Source organism: Nicotiana tomentosiformis, chromosome 9 (assembly GCF_000390325.3).
Source record: "Nicotiana tomentosiformis chromosome 9, ASM39032v3, whole genome shotgun sequence".
NCBI lineage: Eukaryota > Viridiplantae > Streptophyta > Magnoliopsida > Solanales > Solanaceae > Nicotiana > Nicotiana tomentosiformis.
In genome coordinates, this window is record NC_090820.1 from 1,062,816 (window position 1) to 1,087,117 (window position 24,302).

General features: G+C 37.7%; 2 protein-coding genes across 6 annotated transcripts; one reads left to right on the forward strand and one right to left on the reverse strand.

Annotated features, from left to right (window-relative positions):
• Positions 1-1,687: 1,687 nt before the first annotated feature.
• Positions 1,688-21,541, reverse strand: LOC104089178 (fanconi-associated nuclease 1 homolog). Of its 5 annotated transcripts, XM_009594020.4 has the most exons (16): positions 21,381-21,541; positions 21,168-21,297; positions 20,047-20,190; positions 19,580-19,971; positions 19,390-19,494; positions 15,199-15,463; positions 15,051-15,113; positions 13,269-13,343; positions 13,053-13,171; positions 9,140-9,231; positions 8,956-9,043; positions 8,718-8,858; positions 8,402-8,625; positions 3,664-3,937; positions 3,317-3,550; positions 1,688-2,703 (listed from the first exon to the last, which is right to left on the reverse strand). In XM_009594020.4, exons 1-16 carry the CDS (start codon positions 21,480-21,482, stop codon positions 2,263-2,265), a joined length of 2,889 nt encoding a protein of 962 aa, XP_009592315.1. In that variant the 5' UTR covers positions 21,483-21,541; the 3' UTR covers positions 1,688-2,262. The 5 variants fall into 5 exon arrangements, with proteins under 5 accessions (XP_009592315.1, XP_009592314.1, XP_009592313.1 ...); XM_009594019.4 differs by having other exon boundaries at positions 15,051-15,110; positions 19,580-20,190; XM_009594018.4 differs by having other exon boundaries at positions 19,580-20,190.
• On the forward strand, positions 6,563-7,497 carry LOC138899491 (uncharacterized). The gene is made up of 3 exons (XM_070185986.1): positions 6,563-6,690; positions 6,778-6,896; positions 6,986-7,497. Exons 1-3 carry the CDS (start codon positions 6,657-6,659, stop codon positions 7,199-7,201), a joined length of 369 nt encoding a protein of 122 aa, XP_070042087.1. The 5' UTR covers positions 6,563-6,656; the 3' UTR covers positions 7,202-7,497.
• Positions 21,542-24,302: the final 2,761 nt, after the last annotated feature.

The following is a 24,302-nucleotide window of genomic DNA, read 5'->3' on the forward strand; positions in this document are numbered from 1 at the left end:
TGCGTTTTTGCAAGAGGCTGTTTCCACGGCTCGAACCCGTGACCTCCTGGTCACATGGCAATAACTTTACCTGTTGCGCCAAGTCTCCCCTTCATTGCTAAGTAGCTACTCCCTCCGTTCCAATTTATGTGAACGTGTTTGACTGGGCACGGAGTTTAAGAAAAAATGAAGAGTTTTTGAATTTGTGGTCTTGAACAAGTCAAAAAGAGGTCTAGAGTATTTGTGTGATTATAAAAGTTTCTTATTAAGGATAGAATTGGAAGTTAAAACTAAATTATTTTCAAATTTAGAAGGGGTCATTATTTTTGGAACAAACCAAAAAGGAAATAGGTTCACATAAATTGGAACAGAGGGAGTACTTGTTATTGAATATTTGCATTGTTGTCAGTATATATATCTTCCCTCAGAGTACCAGCTCCTCATGCCTTTATTTTGTGCAAATTCCTCCAATACCAACTGCAGTCATAGGGTGGTGGATGAGACTAAACATCAACATTTTTCTTCATATACACTCCATGAACCCACTTCACCAATAGCACATCTATTTCTCACATAAGAGCCATAATAGTTTCCCTACTGAAGCCAAATTCCATGATCCAGTCTTTTATGTTTAGACCCCCAAACGTTTTTGGTAGGCATACCCTTTCCAAGGACACTAGTGCTATTTTCCTCCTCTCTTTTGTACTTCCCTACAAATAGTCCCTGCACCTTCTATCAACAACTTTGAGTATGCTCTATGGCAATATGAATACAGCTCCCCAAAAAGTATGCAAAGAGAACAAGATAGAGTTTATCACCTGCACTCTCCCCGCATAGGACAAGTGCCTGGCAGATACAGCAGTGATCTTTTCTGTAATTTTTATTATTAGTAGGTGACAGTCCATTTTGTTCCCCTCTTTTGGTGAAAGTGGAAGCCCCAAGTATCTCATAGGAAACAAGCCAATAGAGAAGCATGTTATCCTCAGTAATTCAGCTTTAGTATTCTCATCCATCCCTGCAATGTAGATATTTGATTTTTCTAAGTTTGCTATCAAACCTGTCGTTTCACCAAGTGTTGTAATGCTTCCATTACCCTTCTTCTAATAGAGGCTATATTTCCCTTACAAGACATCATTAAATCATCCACAAAGATAAGCATGAGTTAGTTTCAATCCCTTGCACATAGGATGGAACCTTATAGTCAGGCAATTGAGACATCTTGTTTAGCACTCAGTTCAGATACTCCATGACTATTACAAATATGAAGGAAGATATTGGATCTCCCTGCCTAAAACCCCTCTTGCTTTCAAATTAGCCATACCCTACTCCATTAACTTTCACATAAAACTTTGTTGATTTGATACATACCATAACCAACTTCGTAAATTTCCTGGGAAAGCAATACCCATTCAACATATCTTCAATAAAATCCTATCTCACCATGTCATATGCTTTCCTCAAATCTATTTTCATCATACATCTTGGGATTGTCTTCCTGTTCTAATGCCTTAGAAGGTCATGGCACGCCAGAACATTATGGACTAAAGATCTCCCCTTAACAAAAGCTGCTTGAGTATCTGCTACTAATGCTGGTAGTATCTCTTTGTCTCTTGCTCGGTATCTTAGAAATGCACTTGTACAACATATTACAACATGAAATCGGTCCGAACTGCCCAAATCAGTGAAACACCAATAGTAACACTAATGATAATTCTAAATAAAATATTACAACAAAAAGGGTAGCAGTTTACAGTCTTGGTTCCTCTGAATAAAGTCCAGAGAAAATTAAACAATTTAAAGCAATTAGCCAGTTTACAATGCAGTTGCGCCTAGAAAAACAAGGAAATTTCATGGTTGCCACTTTACAGTCTTGGTTCCTCTGAATTGTGCACTAACTGCTTCTGCTAAACTCGACTTGTTGAATAAAAGAACACTTTTGACAAATTTAAAAAAAAAAAAAAAATGTTTTGGCCAAACAAGCTATTAATACAAATTTTTTGTGTAAAGTAATGCCTCTGAAATCTCTACTTTTTCTTCATCTTTTACAGTAAATATTGTGGCATGGGAGGTTAACCCATCTTAACAGCAAAATCAAATGCTTGATCTGAGTAACTGGGTAATAAATAGAGGGGTTAATTCCTTCTCAAAAAAATAGAGGGCTTAATTGCCACTGAATATAGGTAACTCCTATCATCTCTACGTGGAGGGTGTTGTAATAAAACTCTTAACCAACGCAGGTATTATCCAACGGCTTGCCATTAGAAAAGCTTCAAATTTCGACCCCTATACTGGGGCATGACTCACTTTGCATACCTCAACATTGAAGCCACAGTCAATTAAAAAGAGTAACCATGCACGTTGTTGTTCAGAAAGTCTGTCTCTGGGGCCTTTCACTTCAACAAGCTTTGCTTCACCTCTGTAGTCGTCACGGAAGCGCCACAGCAACAAGTCAGGCATTCCACTAGACCAGCTCCTGTAATCTTGAGCCAAATTTCTACAGATTGACGCAAGACAAGGACCACCAATGCATGTAACAGCTGCTCGCAGCTCAGACAGGGAATGCTTGTCCCAGTTGACTCCCCTACAGGCTGTTCCCACATGTGATTCCCATGACATGATAAGTAACTCTTCCGCCATGCCATGCTCAATCTTATCTAGAAGAGCTTCTACAAGACCCCTTCTGACTTCATAAAAGCTATCAGTTTCCAGATCCAAAGGTGCAGTCTGTACAAAAAAGAAAGACACTGTTTCTCAAGATTTTCATGTACATCAAAAAGCTGAATAGCAAACCATGAATAACAAACAGAAAAATGAGAAATGAAAAATTAAACAATTCAGAAATATCCTTTTCCAAATAGTTTGAACAGTGATTATAGATATTGTTCTACCTTACATTGTTACCTTCTAAGTGCCTAGCAAGACCCCCTCCCCAGGAAAATTGTTTATTAAAGAAAAGAAAGTAAACAACCACCATCACTCAATAAAGGGGACTCGAGAAACATGAAAATTAATGTCAACTGGGAACAAGTTGGATCCTAGTTTTAAAATGCTATCATCACAGCTTGAGCTAACTTAGAAGGAACCTAGTATAGGCGGATGAAATTCAGGCAGAACATGAGAATCGTAATCATAAACTTTTGAATTGCTCATTAGCTATGAAGTTGTGCATATTGTTTCTTTAATCATTAAGCATAGCAAGTGTTAGCAACGTAACAGTGTATCATGTAGTGCAACTGAATTATCAGTGAAGTTATCAGCACAAATATTTAGCAAGAAAATTCTCATAACAGAAAGCCCACTTACACTCAAGTCTATGGAAACATCATGCAGATAATACCTGAAATTTGGTGCGGAAGACATTTGGCACATCAGCAAATACAACATCCCACATTAGAAGCCCGAAAATAGTCAACCAAATCCCACTCTCAGTGTGAACACCCTGCCAGCTTCCTCCTTCTCCAGCATAATACTGTAGAGCAAGCTCTTCTACTCCACAGCGGTCTCCATCCTCACCATAAAAGACATTCTTCACCCCCGTTTTGCAGTTCAATGGTCTGCCCTGAACATGAACCTAAATAATCATCAAGAAACAGGATTAATCTGAAACTGTGTATCATATCGCAAGAGAGTGAGAAGTGCAAAAATGGCCCATCAGAGAATTTTATAAAAGACAGAACGAATTACCTCAACTATCTTCCTTTTGACAGAACTCGAAAAACTGGGAGTTCTCCAACGTCTAGGGGGCTTCCCCAACCGCAGAACACGCCTTTGCAGAGCCACTCTAGAGCCAGCACGAACCCAAGGATCTAGCAACCCCTTTTCAGCTACTTCAAGACTCTCATCCAGGCACCCAACATGCTCCAAATCAACTGAGAGCCTTAGATTCCAATATCCCCTTCTTCGATCACATTTAAATTTATCTAGCAGCAGCTTAAGCAAATTGATTGCTTCTTTAAACCTGAAAAGTAGACCCAGTGAGATTCTAAATACACCAGAAACTTCACCTAGAACAGTATCACCACTGTTCAAGAAAACATCCAACGCAGAGTGTACATCCAAAGGATCTGGAGAATAATTTTTTGGTGCTTATGCAATGAAAGGAACCGCAGATGTTTTGATGGAATCTCAACTCCAATACACTCTTTAAAAGCTATCTGTTTAGTTGGAACTTCCATACTCCTGTTAATAGTGTGGATAACTTTTTGGATTTTGTTAGCTCCCTGATCTTAGGTTAAACATTGTACAGGAGCTAACTCAGTGTCTTGTCTTCTTAGACACTGTACACTTTTGTCATCTTTTGTAATCTGCATCTTCTGGATGCCTTATTAATACAATTTCTTACTTCATAAAAAAAAAAAAAAAAAAGAGTGTACATCCTCCTGGCTCTATTCCCAATTATTGTCAAAACATGAACTGGTACACTGTTCAAGAATTGTATAAGAGGCTTATATACAATATAAATAAGGCCATACTTAAGATCAGCTGACAGGTCATCACCCAATTCATTTCAGCAGCAATAATTAGCAGTGTTTAAAAAAGTGTCCGCTTCCTCGCTTTAAGTAAGAAGCGAAGCGAGAAGGGGCACGCTTCAGCAGGGTGAAGCGACTCGGGTGTAGAAAAGCGACCGCTTCCCACTAAAAAGTGATAAGCGGGAAAGCGAAGCGAAGCGAGAGAAGCGCCCGCTTCTCTGTTTTAAAACAAACCCAGCCCTATTTTATTAAAAACGAGATTTTGTGATTTCTGAAAGCTGATACTAGGGTTCTTCTTCTTCTTCTTCTTCTTTTTCTTTTTCTTTCACTGTTTAAACGTCCAAAAAGCAGCGAAATGCTGGCGAATTTTTTTTTTTTACCTTCGGTTCTTTCACAGAAAATTACTGCCCAATTTTTAACAGAGAAATCCTCTAATTTTTATATCCTTTATTCTTAGTTCTTATTGCCTTTCTTATGTGTTATGTAGTTGTTCTTTTAATGGCACCAAAAGAAGATAGGAAAAACCCGGCTTGGGCTTACTCTGTAAGAGTTAGCGAGACCAACAAGATGGCAATTAGATGTCTTTTTTTGTGACAAGATTGCAAATGGGGAAATCTATCGTCAAAAAGCGCATCTAATCGGTGGTGATCCAAATGTCGCATCTTGTCCTAAAATTCCGTCGCATGTGAAGGAAGAATTGAAAGCATTCCTTCAAAAAAAGAGATAAAGACTCAAATGATTCATGAACAAGAACTGTATAATCTTGATGATTACGATGATGAAATAAAAGAAGGTGACGATGCTTCCTCGCTTCCATCAAAATCACAAAAGCGGGGAAGGATGCAAACAATGTCTTCTAGTTGTGGATCTACTGGCAAGACCAAAAGTCTTATGGATTGTTACTTCCCGCAAAAATCTGGAGATAAGGGAGGAAAAAGTGGTAATCCTCAAATTGATGCCAAAGTATTCATTTTGAGGGATCGTGCAGTTACAATGTTTGCGCGGTGGTTGTATGATGCAGGTCTTCCTTTTAATTGTGTTAATTATACTGACACTTTTTCTGCTTTTATCGAGGCCGTAGGCCAATATGGTCCAGGAATGAAGCCTCCAACTTATCATGAAGTTAGAGGTCCATATCTAAAAAAAGAGGTGGAAGAGGTGAACAAAATCGTGGAGGAGCACAAAGTAGAATGGAACAAGTTTGGTTGTTCCATTATGATGGTTAAGTGGACGGCAAGAAATGGAAAAATGATCATCAATATCTTGGTGAATTCTCCTAAGGGAAGCATGTTTCTTGAGTCCGTTGATGCAAGCGACTCTTCGACTGATTCAACCAAAATGTACTCCTTGTTCAAGAGTACAATAGACTCTATTGGAGCAGAAAATGTTGTTCAAGTTGTCACGGACAACGCCAGTGAAAATGTTAAGGCTGGTGATTTGATGTATGTTAGGTACCCGCATATTTATTGGACTCCGTGTGCAGCACATTGCATTAATTTGATGTTTGGGGACATTTTCAAGGAAAGACCCTTCAGTTCAGTCTTTAATCAGGCAATTAGAGTGCATTCCTATATTGTTCAAAGGCCTTTGTTATTGAATATGATGAAGAGATTTACTAAACAAAGAAGCTTAGTGAAACCTGCAAAGACAAGATTTGCTACCGCTTTCTTGACTTTGCATAGGATGTATGAGCAAAAAAGCAATTTGAAGAAGTTGTTTGTTTCAGATGAGTACATTAACAGTACCTATGGAAGGGAAGCTCGAGGGAGAGAATCTGCAGATGTTATACTTTCTCCTTCATTCTGGAACAATGTGGTTCATGCATTGAAGATTGGTGGTCCTTTAGTTAAAGTGCTTCGTTTGGTGGATGGGGAGAAAAGGCCACAAATGGGCTACCTTTACGAAGCAATGGATAGGGCAAAGGAGGCTATTCAAGCCTCTTTTAGTGATCAAAGAAAATACAAAAGAGTCTTTGAGATCATAGATAAAAGGTGGGACGGTCAACTTCATCGCCCTTTGCATGCAGCTGGACTTGTTTTGAACCCGGAACTATTTTATGACAATGAAGAGAGGATTCTAGGAGATGAAAATTTGTGGAAGGGATACATTGAATGTATTGAGAAGTTGATACCTGAAGAATCCGTACAACATAAAATAACAGAGCAATTTTGTACTTATAGGAATGCTGAGCAACTTTTTGGAAAAAACATGGCGATTAGACAAAGAAAGATGAAGTCACCAGGTGAGCGAGTGCTTATATGTTGCTTTATAGTTAATAAGTTATTTCTTTATCAATATTATGTTTTGAATATTTGTTCTACTTCTACAGTTGAATGGTGGAAGCAATATGGCCATTCCACTCCAGATTTACAAAAGTTTGCCATCGAGGTTCTAAGTCTAACATGTAGCTCATCCGGGTGTGAAAGGAATTGGAGCGTGTTTGAACATGTAAGAACTAAGAAGAAAGATTTAGTATACTGAGATAATTAAATTATATCTCAATTGTCCTAATCTTACTAATTACTTATTATTTGCAGATTCATACCAAAAAGAGGAACAAACTAACCTTGAAGCGTGTCAATGATCTAGTCTTCATTAAGTACAATAGAACATTGAGGTGTCGTTACAACGCTCGCAATGTAATTGATCCAATTAGTTTGGACAACATCGATGATGCTAATGAATGGCTAACTGGAGTCCCAAAAGATCATGCAGATGAAGAAGTATTTGAGGAAACTTCTGATTTCACTTGAGGTGATGTTGCGGAGGCGCGTGGAATTGAGGAGAGGATTTATGGTTTGAGGTGGAGTACCTCAACTTCAAGTTCACAGAGGAAGGGAAAAGAGGCCGCTACTTTGTCCCTAGTTGATGAAGAAGAAGTTGAAGAAGATGACGAGCAATATAATAATGATAGTGGAATACAAGAATTTGACAATCTTGTAGAAGAATAGGATACTCATTTTGTGCTTTAATTGATGCTACTCTTTAGTTTTTACATTGAAGTATTGAGCATTTGCTTACAATTACATGCGTTGTCTATGCAGTATTTATTTTAATTATTTTTTAAAATTCCACTTCACTTCAAAAAAGCGAGTGCTTCGCTTCTCGCTTTAAGCGAAATGGGGGTTGTCGCTTTTCCTCGCTTCACGCTCTTCACAACACTGCTAATTAGCCCCTACCAGATCATAAACAAGTTCTTCTACTAGCCCTCATACAATTTTTAATAGAAACACTCGCATCAAATACGAAAAAAATGACTCAGAAAATTGCTATTAAATAGCTCATTGCAGTGACTAGCAACAGCCTCAGTGTCTACTACATGCACTAAGGGGGCTACATCACTCTTTAGCAAGAACTGCTGTCAATTTAAAGGAAGAGTTGCAAAGAATCTTATGCATATTATGTACTTGCAACTTTAGCTGCTTGTTGTTCATAAATTTATCCAAATCCCCAGAGGTATAGAAAACATTGCAAAAGTTGGTAGCACTTAAAGCACTTTTAATTGATCCACTTGAAGCCTTCGCAACACAGCACTGCTCCCTACCTTTGCAGGAGAAATGGAAGACAACCCAGAGATAGGGGGAGGGGAGAGAGAGTCTTTGTAAACCTCACTATAGAACTCCCCCGCCTTTTTGTATTATGCATCTGAACAAGCAAAATAGTAGTTTCCTTCTCTAATCTTTTCATTCCTCTAGAAAAAAAGAGCTTTTCTATTTCAGAAAAGTCCTCTCGTCTGGTGGTGTGCAACCTCATTTCCGAGAACCATTTCATACCCATTAAGTTACTTTAGCTATATGATGTGAAAGTCTTCTTCCTTGTTGATCCTGAAATATCTTAATTAAAACTTAAGGTTTCTAGGAGATGAAGCTGATTTCTAAAATAAGCTTAAATCTGTTGCAAGTTCATAAAATCATTAGAGAATAACCTTTAACCAGCATGTTGAATCTCCTCACCTCTGTTCATGCTCCAGGAAAGAAACACCCAGCAGGATCACCTTAGAATATACCCAACTGGCTGAAAAGCGAGATAAAAATGCAGCCATCGACCCAGAATGAGCTGATCTATCTTCCTCCACAAAGCTAGATACGTTAGAGGTAGAGATCTCTACGCATCTTGATACGAACTCATTGTTGTTCTCATCAAGAGACTCATCCATAATTTGTGCAACCTCAATGGCCTAAGGGAATTATTTAAACTAAATTAAGGGGGGGAAAGAAAATAGATAAGTAATAAGGGAAAAAGGTATCTTTTCACAAGAGTTAAGTGCACCTCTTCATAAGACAATAGGTCACTTCTGTCTGGAAAAATTTGGTCTGTGAATATGCAGTTGTAAGCAGGATATTTCACAATGCCCAAGTCAACAAGTAAAAATTCTGACAGGTCCTGCTCTCCATTCAGGAAAAATAGCCTCTGACGGAATCAAAAGTTAAAAGAGCACATGTCAGACAAACAATGTTTATATAGAGTATAGAGCTAGACGACATAAAAGAATTTTCTCAAAAATCACCTCGGCACGCCAAAAGACAGATTCAGCTGATGCAGATATCCGGATGCATCTTCCAGTTTTCCCTAGAATCATGCTTGTAAGGTTGGGGCTGCATTGGTGACATTTTGAAGCAATCACATGAAAGAGTGTTAAAATGTGGTACAAAGTGACAACCAAGAAATAAAAAAATTTAAAGACTACCTACCATAAACCACCTTGATATGCAGCAAGAACCCGAGCAATGTAATCTTGCTTTCTAGTACCACGATCAGAGTTCTGGGCAATCTTCTTATGTGTCTGAGCTAAATCGCAAATCAAAGCACAATTGTAAGAAAGATAAATGCAACTCAAAAATAGAAAATCAAAGGGCCATTATCATTGAACATGGAAGGCCCACAAACTAAAAGGAGAATAGAATTAAGTAGCTTCTATAATATTTTACTTCCGACACACATAAGATAAGTTACCCTAAGCTTCCATGAGGTAATGATCTGACTACAACTAACTTTTCAACAAAGGTTTAGAAGAGAAAACATTTACAGCAGTTAATCAATGAGAACTCCTCCGAAAAGCAACTACTAAAAACTTACAGCTGTCAAATTGCCTGCAGAGCAGCTATTATGACACAGCAGGTGGAGAAGCAGAATGGATCATTCTTTTTCTATATCATTTTAAATGGAACTACTTATTCATTTCATTTGAACTTATATTCTTCACATTTCCATCAATAGCACAAAGCCAATTTCTGGTCTTTCCTTATCTCTCTACCTTGTGCTAAGCAAGCTTAGTCATACAGAAAATAAAAATTGACCACATATCCCAAGAAGAACTGAAGGCAAGCACAAGCAGTACAAGGACATGAAAGCACCACATATCCCCTTTTACTTTGAGAATTATTTTAAAAGTAAAACAACGCTTAACCCCTGTTGTAAGGGCAACATGTTCCTTTTTTTCTTTTCTTTTTTTGATGAAGTAAGGGTGATTCATTAATAGGCATCAAGAAGATGCAAAAGGTACAAAAAGGTAGATATCTAGCTCCAGTACAAAAATCTATGCTAAGAACAGGGAGCTAATTTTTTCTTTTTTGATAAAGTGTTGTAAAGATTCCTTAAGTACTATTACTTCTTCAATCTTTTTTTCTCCTTAAACATCTTTTACGTAGCATGAAACCATATCTTCGTCACACCAGATGGAGACGGGAAGCTTTTGGATTAGGGGACTGAGTAAGGAAAGAAACTGAGTGATAGAAGTATAGAACAGTATGTTCAACTAGACACTTGACTGCAATCCTATTAGTGACATCTGTTCTTAAAACTCATACAATTGAATGGAGCAACTGGGAATTAATCAGTATGAAAGAAGCTATATACACATATAGTCATTAATTAGTATAAAAGAAGCTCTGCATGAAAAAGAACCAGAAATAGAAGAAAATTAAGAATAAGAAGGAAATATAACTGATGCCCAATGGGGGTAAAAGATCTAAGAGTAAGAATATTTGGTGACAGCTGACAACCAAAGTTGGATTGACAGAAGATTAGTTATTGATTTTCCTTTGTTCTTTTCCCTCGTTGCGAAATGCTACGTTTTTGTTTTGGCGAAATACATAAAGCGTCCCTTTAAGTTGTCCTCAACGATCAACTGAACACCTCAACCGAGCCATTTTTCATTTTAACACTTTAAGTGGCTATTAAGTAGGTCAAGTAAACACCCGAGTACAGCAGACCATATGCGTGAGTTGCACTTACCAATGACATGTCAAATGGACCAATCAAAAAATGACACGTGTAATTTTGCCATAAAAAATTGACGTGTAATTACATTTAAAGAAACCTTCTTTACCATCTCCTCTCTCATTTTACATAGCAGCTGCCGGCTCCTCTCTCCCTCCATTTCTGCCGCCGCATCACCACCAATCGCCGCCTTCAGAGGTGATGACCGACTAGGCGGCACGAAGTTAGAGAGATGAGGGAGTTAGATCGGCGATGAAGATCCGACAATATTCCATCTTTCTAGCAACAAATTCTTTCCGGAAAATGGCATGCCATTGGCGTCTGAATATGACGATGAAGAAGAAGCAGAAGAAGAAACTCCATTTTTTTGACGAGAGACAGAGTAAGAAGAACCAGATGGGTCCTTCAAAAAAATTCCGGCAGCCTCCATTTTTTCCGTCGAAATTGGTTCTGTGCCTCTTTGTTCAGCCGTGTGACCCATCACCAACATTCCAGTTTCTTTCTTGGCTTCTGCTATTCTCTGCTAGATTGAGATTCGGAGCAGGTGAAAGAGAAGAATGGGTTTGGTATAAAAAATTTATTGAATTGGTGTGATGATATACTTGGTAATTTTGTTCTTTTGTAATGGAGGCAGAGGTGATTTAGGGCAGAGGAGGGTGTTGGAGGAGAAGGGGGTGTGAAAATTAGGTAGGGTCCACATTATTTTAGGAAAAAAAAAAAGAAAAAACCTAATTTTAGGTAGGCAACTCGCGTCCAAGAGAGTGCATTTCACGCAATGGGGGCTGACATGGTCGGGTGTTTAGTTGATCTTCTTTTGTGAATAAATAAAGTGTCTAGCTAGAAATGGCCTCAGTTAAGGTGTTCATTTGATTGTTGAGGACAACTTAAAAGGGGCGCTTTATGTATTTCGCCTTTTGTTTTTCCCAGCTAAGATTACTTAACTCAATCTTTGATAGGTAAACCTAGAAAGTTGTATCGACATGGTCGCCAAGGGATGCCAACCCAGTAGAAAGTTACAAGAGATAAAGATTAGTTCCTACTTCCTAGTGCACAGATTGAATCTTAATTTAGTTTATTTAACTAGCACGATGTATATTTCCAAACAAGCAAAAAATCTGATTTTCCACACTACAATGCATGTAAAGAACAAATGAGAAAAATTGTAAACATGACCCAAATGACCTTAATGCTAAGAATTGTATGGCCCGTATCTGTCCACACAGTATCCTGTTTCTGTGTAGTCATCAGAAGCCAATCTCATTTTTGGAGCATTAACTATGGCATCAATCAAAATTAGAAAGAACCATCCATAACGCTCCAAACATTTCATAATCCTTTTTTTTGATAAGGTAAATTGTAAAAACATTTCATAATCCTAAAGAGAGCTTTTTTTATTTTTAGCTCACAAGAGAGTCTGAGAGGAATAAATGTAAAATGATCTTGCAAGTACATTGGCAAAGTTAAATTTTCATTTTCCTATGTCTTCTAATCCAACTAGGTCATGGGCAATATTCATCAAGCCACGTACAGAGTAAACTAAACATACATCTCACAATTTGATGATGAAAGTCAAAACCTAACTACCAAAAGAAGAATGAAATGATATCAAGAGAAGCCTTGAAGTAGGGAAAGATTATTTTACGAGTACATAGCATAAGCATGAGTTAATATGTCGTAGAATTAAAGAGATATTGCAATAATTCTCACATGCATTCTATTAGGAATAATCCTCTCACATACTTGGTCTCAAACACTATTCTTAGTATTCTACCAGTTCCCAACCTTGTTAACTGACCAACTTTCAACCCGTAAAGTTTGTGTCACCTGGTTAAGAGTAATTAATTCCAATACAAGCAAACTGCACACTCTATATTCCATCATGTATTAACCTTATCAACAAAAAAATTCCATCATATACTTCTAACTTCTTTTGCCTTTGAGATTTTCTTGCCTTGTTACCATGAGAAGTTAGCTCTCAAGGTTGGGGACAAGTCAAGCCATCATTCTTTAACAACAGTATGGTTAACAAAGAATATAATCATGAGGCCCTCAAGTCACCAAAGAACTATTGCAACAGGTGAGGCATCCCATAATAAATCATACCATAAAACGCTTTGAGGATCTTTCTAAATTGATGACATCCTGCCAATCTATTCGCATAAACGACTAAAATCAAACAGAAAATGAGAAAGCAAATTGGAATATTGTTTAGTCTCAGCCAGAAATATCAACCCAGCAGAAGAGAATTATATGTTTTCATACATGACATCCTATCAAGTGGATCGCATGTCTTCTTCATAATACATCCACTGGCAATTATAAAACTTCAAATATAAGCAGATACATAATTCAAGTGGCACATTTAAAAAATATATAAATACAAACCTTGTTAAGACTAGAGATAAGGTCCCGTAGTTCACCAACATTAAGAACATTCAAAACCTCCTTTAAGTCATTAATTTGTGGTTTATCCATTGATTCGAATAAAGTAACACATTCTGCTTCTGCGAAATAACAAGGATGAGTTAGAAGATGTTGCATTCAGCTTTCCTTAAAGCAAGACTATATAAAATTTACCACAACGTTATAAAATCTGTCTACCAGAAAGCCCCTTAACAGCTTCTTCACAATCACATATTTCGGCATATGATATGCTAGCCATCCGAAACCATGGGCCTAAGGTAAAAAAAAAAGGAACTTAATAAGATCAAGAAACTTCTTGAATTATCTAGCAATGGACCATCAAATTTTCAAGTATTCACAAAAAAAATCTAAAAATACAATATTACAGGCATTAGGCTGTACAAATTTAAGTGCTTGGACCCACACCCTTCTAGTACAATTCCCAATAGCAGTTGAATTATCAGTCAAGCAAGGCAGGTGATGTAACATTAAGTAGAAGAAGCCTATTCATTCTTACCGTGATCAAATCTATTTACGTTTTTGTGTGGATAAGTTAGTACCACGTTCACATTTGGAAAACAGCACACCTTAAGACAAGTCTGAGAATTGCAATAAGCGACAGTATCACACGTGTTACTCAGCTTTAAGGTAATCACCAAAAGGAGCTATTAGTTATCACTGTAACTGTGATCCTAAAAATGTTAAAATATTTTCAGCACAGCGGTATATGGTTGAAGTGACCCTAATATATTATACCAAAGCTGCACCTAACCACAATTTCATCTAGGAAGAAAATTCTATAATACTTGAGGTTATTAAAACAGCATCAAAATGTGACAACTAATGTAGAAGCATTTTTTCAGTAATATAAAAGCAAAGACATTGGATCTCTGTAAACCGCTATCCTTGACTAGCTTAAAAATAAGAATGGATTCTCCCTCCCTTCAAAGATATGGTATACTTTTCTGAGAGATAACTTATCTATTCACAACATGAAAAAATAAACTTGCAGGTAGAATTTATATAATATCCTACTTCTGATTCAAGAAAATTAACTCTCATGAGTGGGTTCAGATAGCTGAGGTGCACTGCGAGAAAAACACAGTTGAAATCTATAATTTCACAAACTAATCCAATCCAAATAGAGAAATTCAATGATAATATGTTTGATGAGTAAAAGCATTAAGCAATAATTTAGAGGATGAACCACATCAAATGTAAAAAGCTTGGTGACAATTAAGGAAAGCTCCTAAAAACCAATAATATATCCTTTTCATGCAGAATACTCCATATTTAGCATAGACCACAAGCCAAATTTTATTTGGAAATCAGCAATCTGTATCCAATAAGACTGACAACACTAACTAATAGCACTAAAGTATTGTCCTGCATCTTTACACGTGAGTGTATCCTGCTCATTTCAAGAATCAACTATGGGTCTGTAGCAGTCAGGAAAAGGTAGTGCCTGAGCAATAATGATATCATGAAAATAGCAACTAGCATCATCCAAGGATGCGTCTAGTGGTAGATGAAGCTAGCATGAAGACTAAAGGACCAAGGTTCAAATTTTAGTAGAGGCAACATGTTAGGTGATTTTTTCTCAGCTGTTTAAGCCTTGGTAGCAAAATTATCCGATATCTATCCTGACGGGAGGATGTGGGGAGCCGGAAGAATAGTCGAGGTAGGCTTGGTGGCACACCAACATTATCGTGAAAAGAAAAAAATATAAACAAAAGCAAGAAGTCATTTCCAATAACCCAGAAAGTAACCCCTGAATATCACATTTCAATGTTCCAGACATTGAAAGGTCTTATGATTAATTAAATGAGTAGCATATCTGAATTCCATAAATAAAGCAAGGCTTCTTACTCCATCATCTTTAGAAAGAGGCAAACCCAAGCAAAAGTGGATAATTTTCAGTCTTTAACTCTTGAATGTAAAAACTGCAAGCCAAAAGAGCGGAGTATTAAAATTGACCACCTTTACGTGCATAAAGCCGAGCAAAGAGCCTTTGACTGTCATCTGAGAGTGATAAAAAAGCTTCTGTACCAACAGAGAAACAAAACAAAGTTATATATGCAAATTTATCAAAGATTAACTGGGATGATCCAAGTGCTGAAGATCCTACCCAATAATGTTTTCTCGCCTTCAGTAAAAAGATGTCCGTTGATATTCAAAACCTCTTTTAGTAAAAGTAGAAGGTTATGCTGGTATTTTGCAGGGATAGGAGAGTGAGTCTTGGAAAATTCAGCAGCCGATAGAGCATTTCTCCGTAAGGAATTGAATACTTGGAGTCTAGAGGAGTCCTTTTCGCCAAAAGACACGATGCCAGAGGAATATATCTGAATTGGCACAACTGCATGAGGATGCTGCGGAATGGAAGTTATACGGCCCTGAATCCATGTAAGCTAGTGATCAGTCCATATGGAATAGATAATGAATAGAAAACTAATGGCAAGGAAAAATTTTCTTCATTCGTTAAAATGCTAATTCAGTTTCACATAAGATTCCATGCACTCGGAGGTTATTGAACACACTTTAACAAGCCCTATGACTCACTAGCAAATAAATGTGGTAGATTCTGTAGTAGATCGATAAACACTTAATATTTTCTTTTACTTGAAGTTAGCTTAAAGTTAGAATTAGATGGTTTTCAAGTCCAAATCTGTGTCTGCTACAGATGTATACAAAACACTTATTCCACATTAACTGGCATTTGCTCATATTCTGCATGGCTCCAAATCTATAGGTTTGGTGCCAATTATTCTACATCAGTCTTTTCTAGAGGTTTTTGTTTTTCCTCCTCTTCACGTGGTCTTAGACATTTTACATATAATGTAAACGAGAGAAAATAAGTAGAAAAATCTTTTTAAATTGATGATAAACAACATGAAGACGGACCTTATATAGGAGTTTAAGTTACATGAAAAAAGAAAAGTATCCTGATTAACCAAATTCATATACAAAATTGTAAAGCACTGTTAATTTAACATTAAAATGTTTATGCGTGCTCTCCTAGGCCCTAGCTACATGTTTAATTTATTATTATGGGTGACTGGTGGTGATAGACTATGTATTCAGTGCAAAAATATGAGGTGCTGCTGCAATAACGTATTCCAGTGTGGGATTTGGACAGGTGAAGTTTGGAAACAAAGCTGTAAAGGTCACTCAGGACCTGGCGCGTGCAGTCAAGCCCTTACCTCAACCACACACACTTCAGTTTCATACGTGGGACCAGACCATGTTGAACAGTCTCGCACATCTGGTGCCTCAACCATATGCCCTTCTGTTCAAACCCTCTAAAGTTTGGAATTCTCTGCTAAGTTAGAAGTTTGAACAGAAGTGCAATCGCACATCAAGGGTTTTTAATCTCACGCCCTTTAATTCAAATGCTCTGAAGTTTTGAACCTGACAGAAACTAAAGGAAGTTCGACCGCACTTCCTTCCCAACCGCATGCACTTCACAGCTCACTGCCTGGCAAAATGAACAGAAGCGTGACCAAACTTCCAAGAAAGTGCAACCACACCACACTTCCAAAAAGTTCGATGTAAAATGCTAGCACCTATAAATAGACCCTGGCTCGTAAATTTATTCACTTTTCATTCTTCCAAAAGCCAAACCGCCTACAACAGAATTTTCACCTCCAACTTTCATCCATATTAAGGTATGTAGTACGTTATTTGTTTTTTACTAAACCCGACAATTTCATGCATGTCAGTGTTATAGATAATCTTAACCATTAAATCAAGATCTAATGGTCGGATTTCTCATTCTGACCCAACTCCCCCAATAACCTAAGTTGAGAAATTTTGGTCATTCATTTACCAGAGATGGGGAAAGCAAGTGCTTCGTCGCTTAAAGCGATAAGTGAAGCGAAGCGACAAGGTCAGCGCTTCAAGGGTGTGAGGCGAAGTGTCATCAGCGAAGCGGTCGCTTCTTGGATAGAAGCGTAAAGCGATAAAGAAGCGAGGAGATCGCTTCTTTAAAGAGTGGTCTACGGTTCAACGGTGTCGTACTTGGTTTCTTTGCTACTAGGGTTTTCATAGGGGGATGGCCAAAAAAAAAATTCCCTTTCTTTATTTTCATTGCTGCTGGCAGCATTTTTGTTTTGATAACCATGGTATCTAGGACAGCTTGCGCGCACCTCGACTAATTCCACAAGATACCAGCTACCTCCCACCAGCAACAAGTACCAGGTAACTCTATCTTGAGCCTAAGATGTCAAGTTCTCAACTCACTTCATTGACCATTAGGCCACACTCTTATGTTGGTAGCTTATTAAAAAAAACCATGTGTTCCTTTTTAACTATTTCTCTCTTTTTTTCTGCGTTGGATCTAGCTGTTGAAGCTTCTATTTTTAATTATTACTAATTGCTTATAAATTGATAACTAACTCCTTCCTTTTTTTATCCATTTTTTAATATGAAGAATAGGATGCCCTATGGAGGACTTTTGTCTATATACTTTTTAGTTTTTAAATTGAAACATTTGCTTATATATAATATTTTTGTTGAGTTCTATTTTATTTAGTGCAAGGTTTATTTTGGTCTTTCTTTAAAAACTATGCTCGCTTCACGCTCCTAAAGCGAAGCAAGACCTGGTAGCTTTTTCTCGCTTCACGCTCTCAAAATCATCAATTGATTTCCTACAATAGGTAAATGAGGTGGGCAACAATGGATACAGTGAAATCAATTGACGTAGGGTAATGTAGAGATGATTGGAGTGGTCGAAATTGTTTGAGGCGAACCAAGGATTTACCTTAAGTCTTGCATGAGGGGCTGCGGCCTGAGTGACAGAGGCCAACGCCAAAGTTTGAAATTACTATGGTCCACAAATGACACTATATTACCTTAATCTATGTCAACAAGTGCTAAGAACCATCGCAGTTTACAAGTAGATTATGGCATTAGTAGTATCAAGAACGGAGGCTAATTAATGAAAAACTGGGTAGTTCAATTTTGTAGTAGTAGTAGAACTGTAGGAAATAGGGATGGGCATTCGGGGAGTTCGGATTGGATATGAGAATTTCGGTTTGAATTTTCAGTTTTCGGATTGAAGAAATGCCAATCCGAAACCAATCCAAATAAGTTCGGATTGGATCGGATTTTTAGTTCGGTTTTGGATTAATCGGTTTGGATATTATGGATTTTCAATTTTGAGCGTATAAGAGATATTTCTACTTTTAACAAAAATGAATATTCAAATGAAGTACTCATGCCTGGAAAGTTACTCATTCTTGCTGCAATCATCCAAATAAAGTATTCAAGTAATGAAATTATTATTAAAAAAATACAACAGAGACATTAATACGGCCGATAAGATGTAGCAATAGTAAAATCATGTCCATATAAAAAGTATTATGACAATAACTTAGTAATTAATATTGAATATGATACTATCTAATGGATAGGGAATTTAACTTATTACTATTGGCATATAGATAACAGAATAAAGATAAAGTATAAAAATTCCAGATTTTCGAATATCCAAAAATCTGAAGTACCAAATTCAATATCCAATCTAAAATCCAAAATAATAAAAAATTAAATCTAAAATCCAATCCGTAATTCAAAAATCCAAAAAAAAACAGATTTCGGTTCGGATTTTGGATTTGCCCAAACTATGCCCACCCCTAGTAGGAAAGAAGAAAATGAAGTGGTAGATACAGAAGAGAGAAAAAAGTAGCTGTGGAGATTAAAATCCTTGGCAAGAATCAATACCTAAAGCAGTATTTATTCATATTTACCAAAAGAAACTTGGTACACCTCCTATTAGTGGATTGAGAAACCAAGAAGGATAACATGGAAATAAAGATAGATTGCTTGGGCTTGTAAATTGAAGGCCTTGGTTGATGTAGCACTGTGACTATCTACCTTCTTTTCTCTTCAATAAGTCCTATGACTATCAAATCTTCACCTTTGTAAACCTTAGGTGCCATTTACATATCTTTTTTGGAGGAAATTTTAAGATAAGCATTTCTGAGAAAACTTTGTGCAAAACAAAGAAAAGCATGCTTGGATAACCGCAATTCTTTATTATAAGTTTTAGAAGTGCCTTGTAAGATATAACAAAAATTTCTCCACAGACTTCCTACTTTTTAACCAAAATAATTCTGAAGATATTTCGGAAAAAACTAAACCAAAGAACGGTTCACGTTACTTGTTCATCAAAATTATCGTACTGAATATGCTTCTTCTATAAAGACTGAATATGCTTTTAAACAGTTAAATACATTAACAAGAAAGGCCAACCTAAGCTGAACTTGCAAGGGAAATGGAAAACTTAGCATATGACCACAAAATGTATTATATTGATTACCTCAAACCTCAGGTGGAACTTGTCTATCAATGGAGATAAATACTGTGCCAATTCCCTGGGGATGTAACCTAGCTCTTTATTGTGATCAGTATCTTTAGTTAGAACCTGACAGAAACATACAGGCAATGTTTTTTAAACTTACTTCAGATTACAAACTTACCAATTAAAGGTAACCATAGTGAGGCAAAACCTTGATTGCATTCTGGTCCTTGACATTATCGGGATCTCTTGAAAGCATTATCATTGCTCCAACAGTTAACTCTCCGCCATTACCAAACCTACGGCCAACAATGAATGTATCAAGCAAAATCTCAGAGTTATCATCATCTTCCGAAGATTCCACACATTTCGGCATCCTTTTTTCAGAAAGTGATAAAGGTGAGTCTGCGATGTTGTCAATTCTATCATCACTTATTTGGTGTTGAGGAGAACCCTCTAGCCTAAAAATTTGCATTGGCTTTGCATCGGACAGAAGTTTGCATTCATCATCCAGTTTGATGAGACCATCTAAGTTTTCCATTTGATTAACCCTATTACAAACACTACTCTCGGATTCATCTTGGATATTATTTTCGGGACCATCTGAGCTGTTCATTTCAGAAGCCAGGTCACGTATATTTTTTGAGAAGGTAACAGAAGCAAGGTCACAGATATTACCATCACCAGTACTTGGACCAATGTCAGTCCTTGTAACGTCCGACTCGATGGATGAGACTGTAACTCTAGGTATTGTGCAAAAGTTCAACTGGAAAAGGGTGCACTGGCTCAATTTGCGTTTACTTCCTCTAGTAAGGCATTTATCTAAAAAATCACATTCCACTGTAAGTTTTACATAGCTCAAGTCAAAAAAATAAAAGGAGAGATCATATTAGAAAGGAAGAAATGAAATTGTTACTAAAGCTGCCACAAAAATAGGTGCTTTGTAGACTTGGCAAAAGGAAAGGCATAAGCAAGAGGACTACATTTCATGGTTCTCTTTCTGCAGTTGTATTTTACCTTGCAAACCTGGGTCTTATGACTACTGGATACTAAAGAATTAGTTGTCTAGTGGCTATGTCAAATTGTTAAATTCACATGATGCCTAAGTACAGGAAAAGATAAAGGTATCCCTGTTAATCTATATGTTCTTTTCTTGAGATATTTTGCTTTTCGTGATGCCAACCCACAAAGGGTGTCAGAAATTGCAAAATGAATTTTTAAAATTTTGAAAGCAAGAAAATTTTCACTGGCTTATGTTCCACATGAAATTAGTAGCAATTTCTTTCACCGTCCTAATTCAACTCATAAACATTCAGCAAATAAGTTCATAATATCATCCATAATTGACAAATAGTAATCCAAGAAATTTAAAACTTCAAATAGGCAAATCCAAGATTTAAACTTTACGGGTTCGAGTTCGAAATTCCCTTTTATTAATGAAGTAATGGAATTTCATTCACCAGCATCAAGAAGATGCATAACAAAAGTTCGAGTTCGAAATTCTACTACAGGCCATTTGATTTACTGGGTTCAAAATCTATTGTTCTTACTTATTTAGTATATTTACGACACACATAAGGTCTGAACCAAATACACTAGATCCACACCTGACCTCCTCCAGCAACTTAAACATTTTTCAATACAAAGCACGATTCTAATACACATGAAATATAAAGAATTCAATTTACTCTACTATCAAGCTACATATGGACGAAAGTATCCTAAAATGCTCAACAAATAATCTAAATATTAGCATCCAAATCAGAAGGAATTCTACATAATCTTAAAGTAAAATGCACCTAAATGAGAGTTAATCACACGATCTTCGCCTCGTATCTTCTTCCCACAAACAGGACAATCAACCCATTCTTCTTCATCAACATTTCCATTTCCAATGCTTGGGTCATCCTTATATTCCTTACAGCCAATCTGAAAATCCTCGAACTAAATTATTTTTCGATTTAAGTAAACTGTAAAACAATTAAAGGAATTAAATTAATAGTAAATTATACTTGATGCTGAGGAGGAGATGAGGTGAGAAGAGAGTGACGGCGACTGAGAAATCGCCGTCGGCGACCAACCAATCGGATTAAACTTTCCCGCCCTTTCAGCATCGTAGGGGAAAACCCTAATAATCAGTATCAAAGCTTTCGCTATTTGAGGGGGAAACTGATACGTACCTCGTATAAAAAATATACGAGGTATGTGTTTTTAAAATTTTAATTGCACGTTTAGAGTAGTCCCTCAAGTATCACCTGAACAGTTTTGGTCATTTAACTTTACTAAATGTGATCACTTTTGGTCTTTGTCAGCTATTTATCATACTCGAATTGTTAAATTTAGCTGAAAATCTGAAAACTGAAAATAGTAAAAGGAAATCTCATTTAAAAGTGCCTTTTTTGCAGTTTTCGCTTTTTTTATCTATTTTTGAAATCTAATGCACCTTGGTATATTTTTTTGTGCTTGGACTGTGCTAAAACCTTTGATTTGGTGATTGCCAACTTGTGTTTTCCGAAAAGGGAGGAGCACTTGGTTACATTCTGGAGTTCGTTGGCCAAGACTCAAATTGATTATCTACTCCTCCGGAAGTGCGGTAGGAGTCTATGCATGGATTGCAAGGTTATACCAAGCGAGAATTTCACGACTCAACATAGATCATTGGTGATGAACTTAGAGATCATGAGGAAGAGGACCGTGTATGGTCAACCCAGGATTAGGTGGGGTGCTTTTACTAGTGACAAAGCGCAAGAGTTGGTTGGGGGGGAGGGGGAGGGAGGAGTTGTTGACTATGGGAGCATGGAGGAGCAGTGGGGACGCGAGCTGCATGTGGACCGCGACGTATTAAAGTAGCTACGAGAGAAGTGTTAGGGGTCTCGAAGGGTTTCTCTAGCGGCCACAAAGGTGACTGGGGGGGAGTGAGGAGGTACAAGAAAAAGTGAAAACCAAGCAAGCGGCGTACTTGACGCTTATAGAGAGTATAGATGAAGAGGCGAAGAGGATGAACATAGAGGGGTATAGGAGGGCTAAGAATGAGGTTAAGTTAGCGGTTACTGCGGCTAAGACTGCGATATTTGGGCGTTCTTGGGGCCAAAAGCGGGACAAGAAGATGTACAGGCTAGCCAAGGTAAGAGAGAGGAAGGCCCGTGATCTGGAACAATTTAAGTGTATCAAAGATGAGAAAGGTAGAGTTTTGATGGAAGAGGCTCATATTAGACGAAGATGGCATACATATTTCCATAAACTCCTAAACGAAGAGGGTGATAGGGACATTGTGCTGGGCGACTTGGAGCACTCCGAGATGCGCCGGGATTTTAGGTACTGTAAGCGCATAAGAATAGAGGAGGTCGAGGGGCTATGCGTAAGATGCATAGGGGTAGAGCTACCGGGCCACATGAAATACCTGTGAAATTTTGGAAGAATGCGGGTAGGGAAGGTTTGGAGTGGCTCACTAGGCTGTTCAACGTCATTTTTAGAACGTAAAAGATGCTTGATGAATGAAGGTGGAGTACGATGATTTCTCTGTATAAAAACAAGGGAGATATCCAAAGTTGCAACAATTATAGGGGAATAAGCTGTGAATGCATACTATGAAAGCTTGAAAGATAGTGGTTGAAGCGAGGGTGAGGACCAGTGTCTATTTCTGAGAACCAATTCGGTTTCATGTCGGGGTGTTCGACTATGGAAGCCATTCACATTGTGAGCATATTGGTGGAGCGGTATAGGGAGATGAATAAGGATTTGCACATGGTGTTCATTGACCTAGAGAAAGCATACGACAAAGTCCCGATAGAGGTGCTCTGGCAATGCTTTGAGGTTAAAGGGGTCCCAATAGCCTATATTAGGGTGATTAAGGACATGTATGATGAAGCTAAGACTGGGGTTAGGGCAACGAGAAGAGACTCGGAACACTTTTCGATTATGATGGGGTTGCATCAGGGATCAGCTCTTAGTCCATTCCTATTTTCCTTGGCGATGGACGCATTGACGAGACACATTAAAGGTGAGGTGCCATAGTGTATGTTATTTAATAATGAAATATTTTTGATTGACGAGATGCGAGATGGTGTTAACGAAAGACTGGAGGTCTAGAGGCAGACTCTAGAGTCTAAGGTTTCAAGTTGAGCAGGATCAAGATGGAATACTTAGAGTGTAAGTTCAGCAACGATATCCAGGAAGGGGATATGAAGGTGAGGCTTCATATGCAAGTCATCCACAAGAGAGGTAGTTTCAAGTATCTTGGATCTATAATATGAGGTAACAGGGAGATTGATGAAGATGACACGCATCGTATCGGAGCAGGATGGATGAAATGGAGGCTCGCTTCCGGTATTTTGTGTGATATGAATGTGCCGTTGAGACTTAAAGGTAAGTTCTACAAGGTTGTAGTTAGACCGACTATATTGTATGAAGCAGAGTGTTGACCGGTCAAGAACTCTCATACCTAGAAGCTAAAAGTAGCTGAGACGAAGATGTTGAGGTGGATGTGTGGGCACACCCGGTTGGATAAGATTATGAATGAAGTTATTCGAAAAAATGTGGGAGTGACCCATGTGGATGATAAGATACGAGAGTCGAGGTTGAGATGGTTCGGACATGTTAAGAGGAGAAGTATAGAAGCCCCAGTTAGAAGGTGCGAGCGGTTAGCCTTGGTGGGTAGCAGGAGGGGTAGAGGTAGGCCTAAGAAGTCTTGGAGAGAGGTTATTAGGCAAGACATGGCGCATATGGAGCTGACTAAGGACATAACCCTAGACAGGAGGGTGTGAAGGTCAAAGATTAGGGTAGAAGGTTCGTAGGTAATCGAGCGTTTCTCTTTGTCTTACTCAGTTCGCTAGCATTAGTGTTAGTATGATACTTTTATCCATAAATTGCTATTACTACTTAGAGTTTGACTGCATTCTTGGATTAAATCTTATTTCATCTCGCTGTTATTGTTA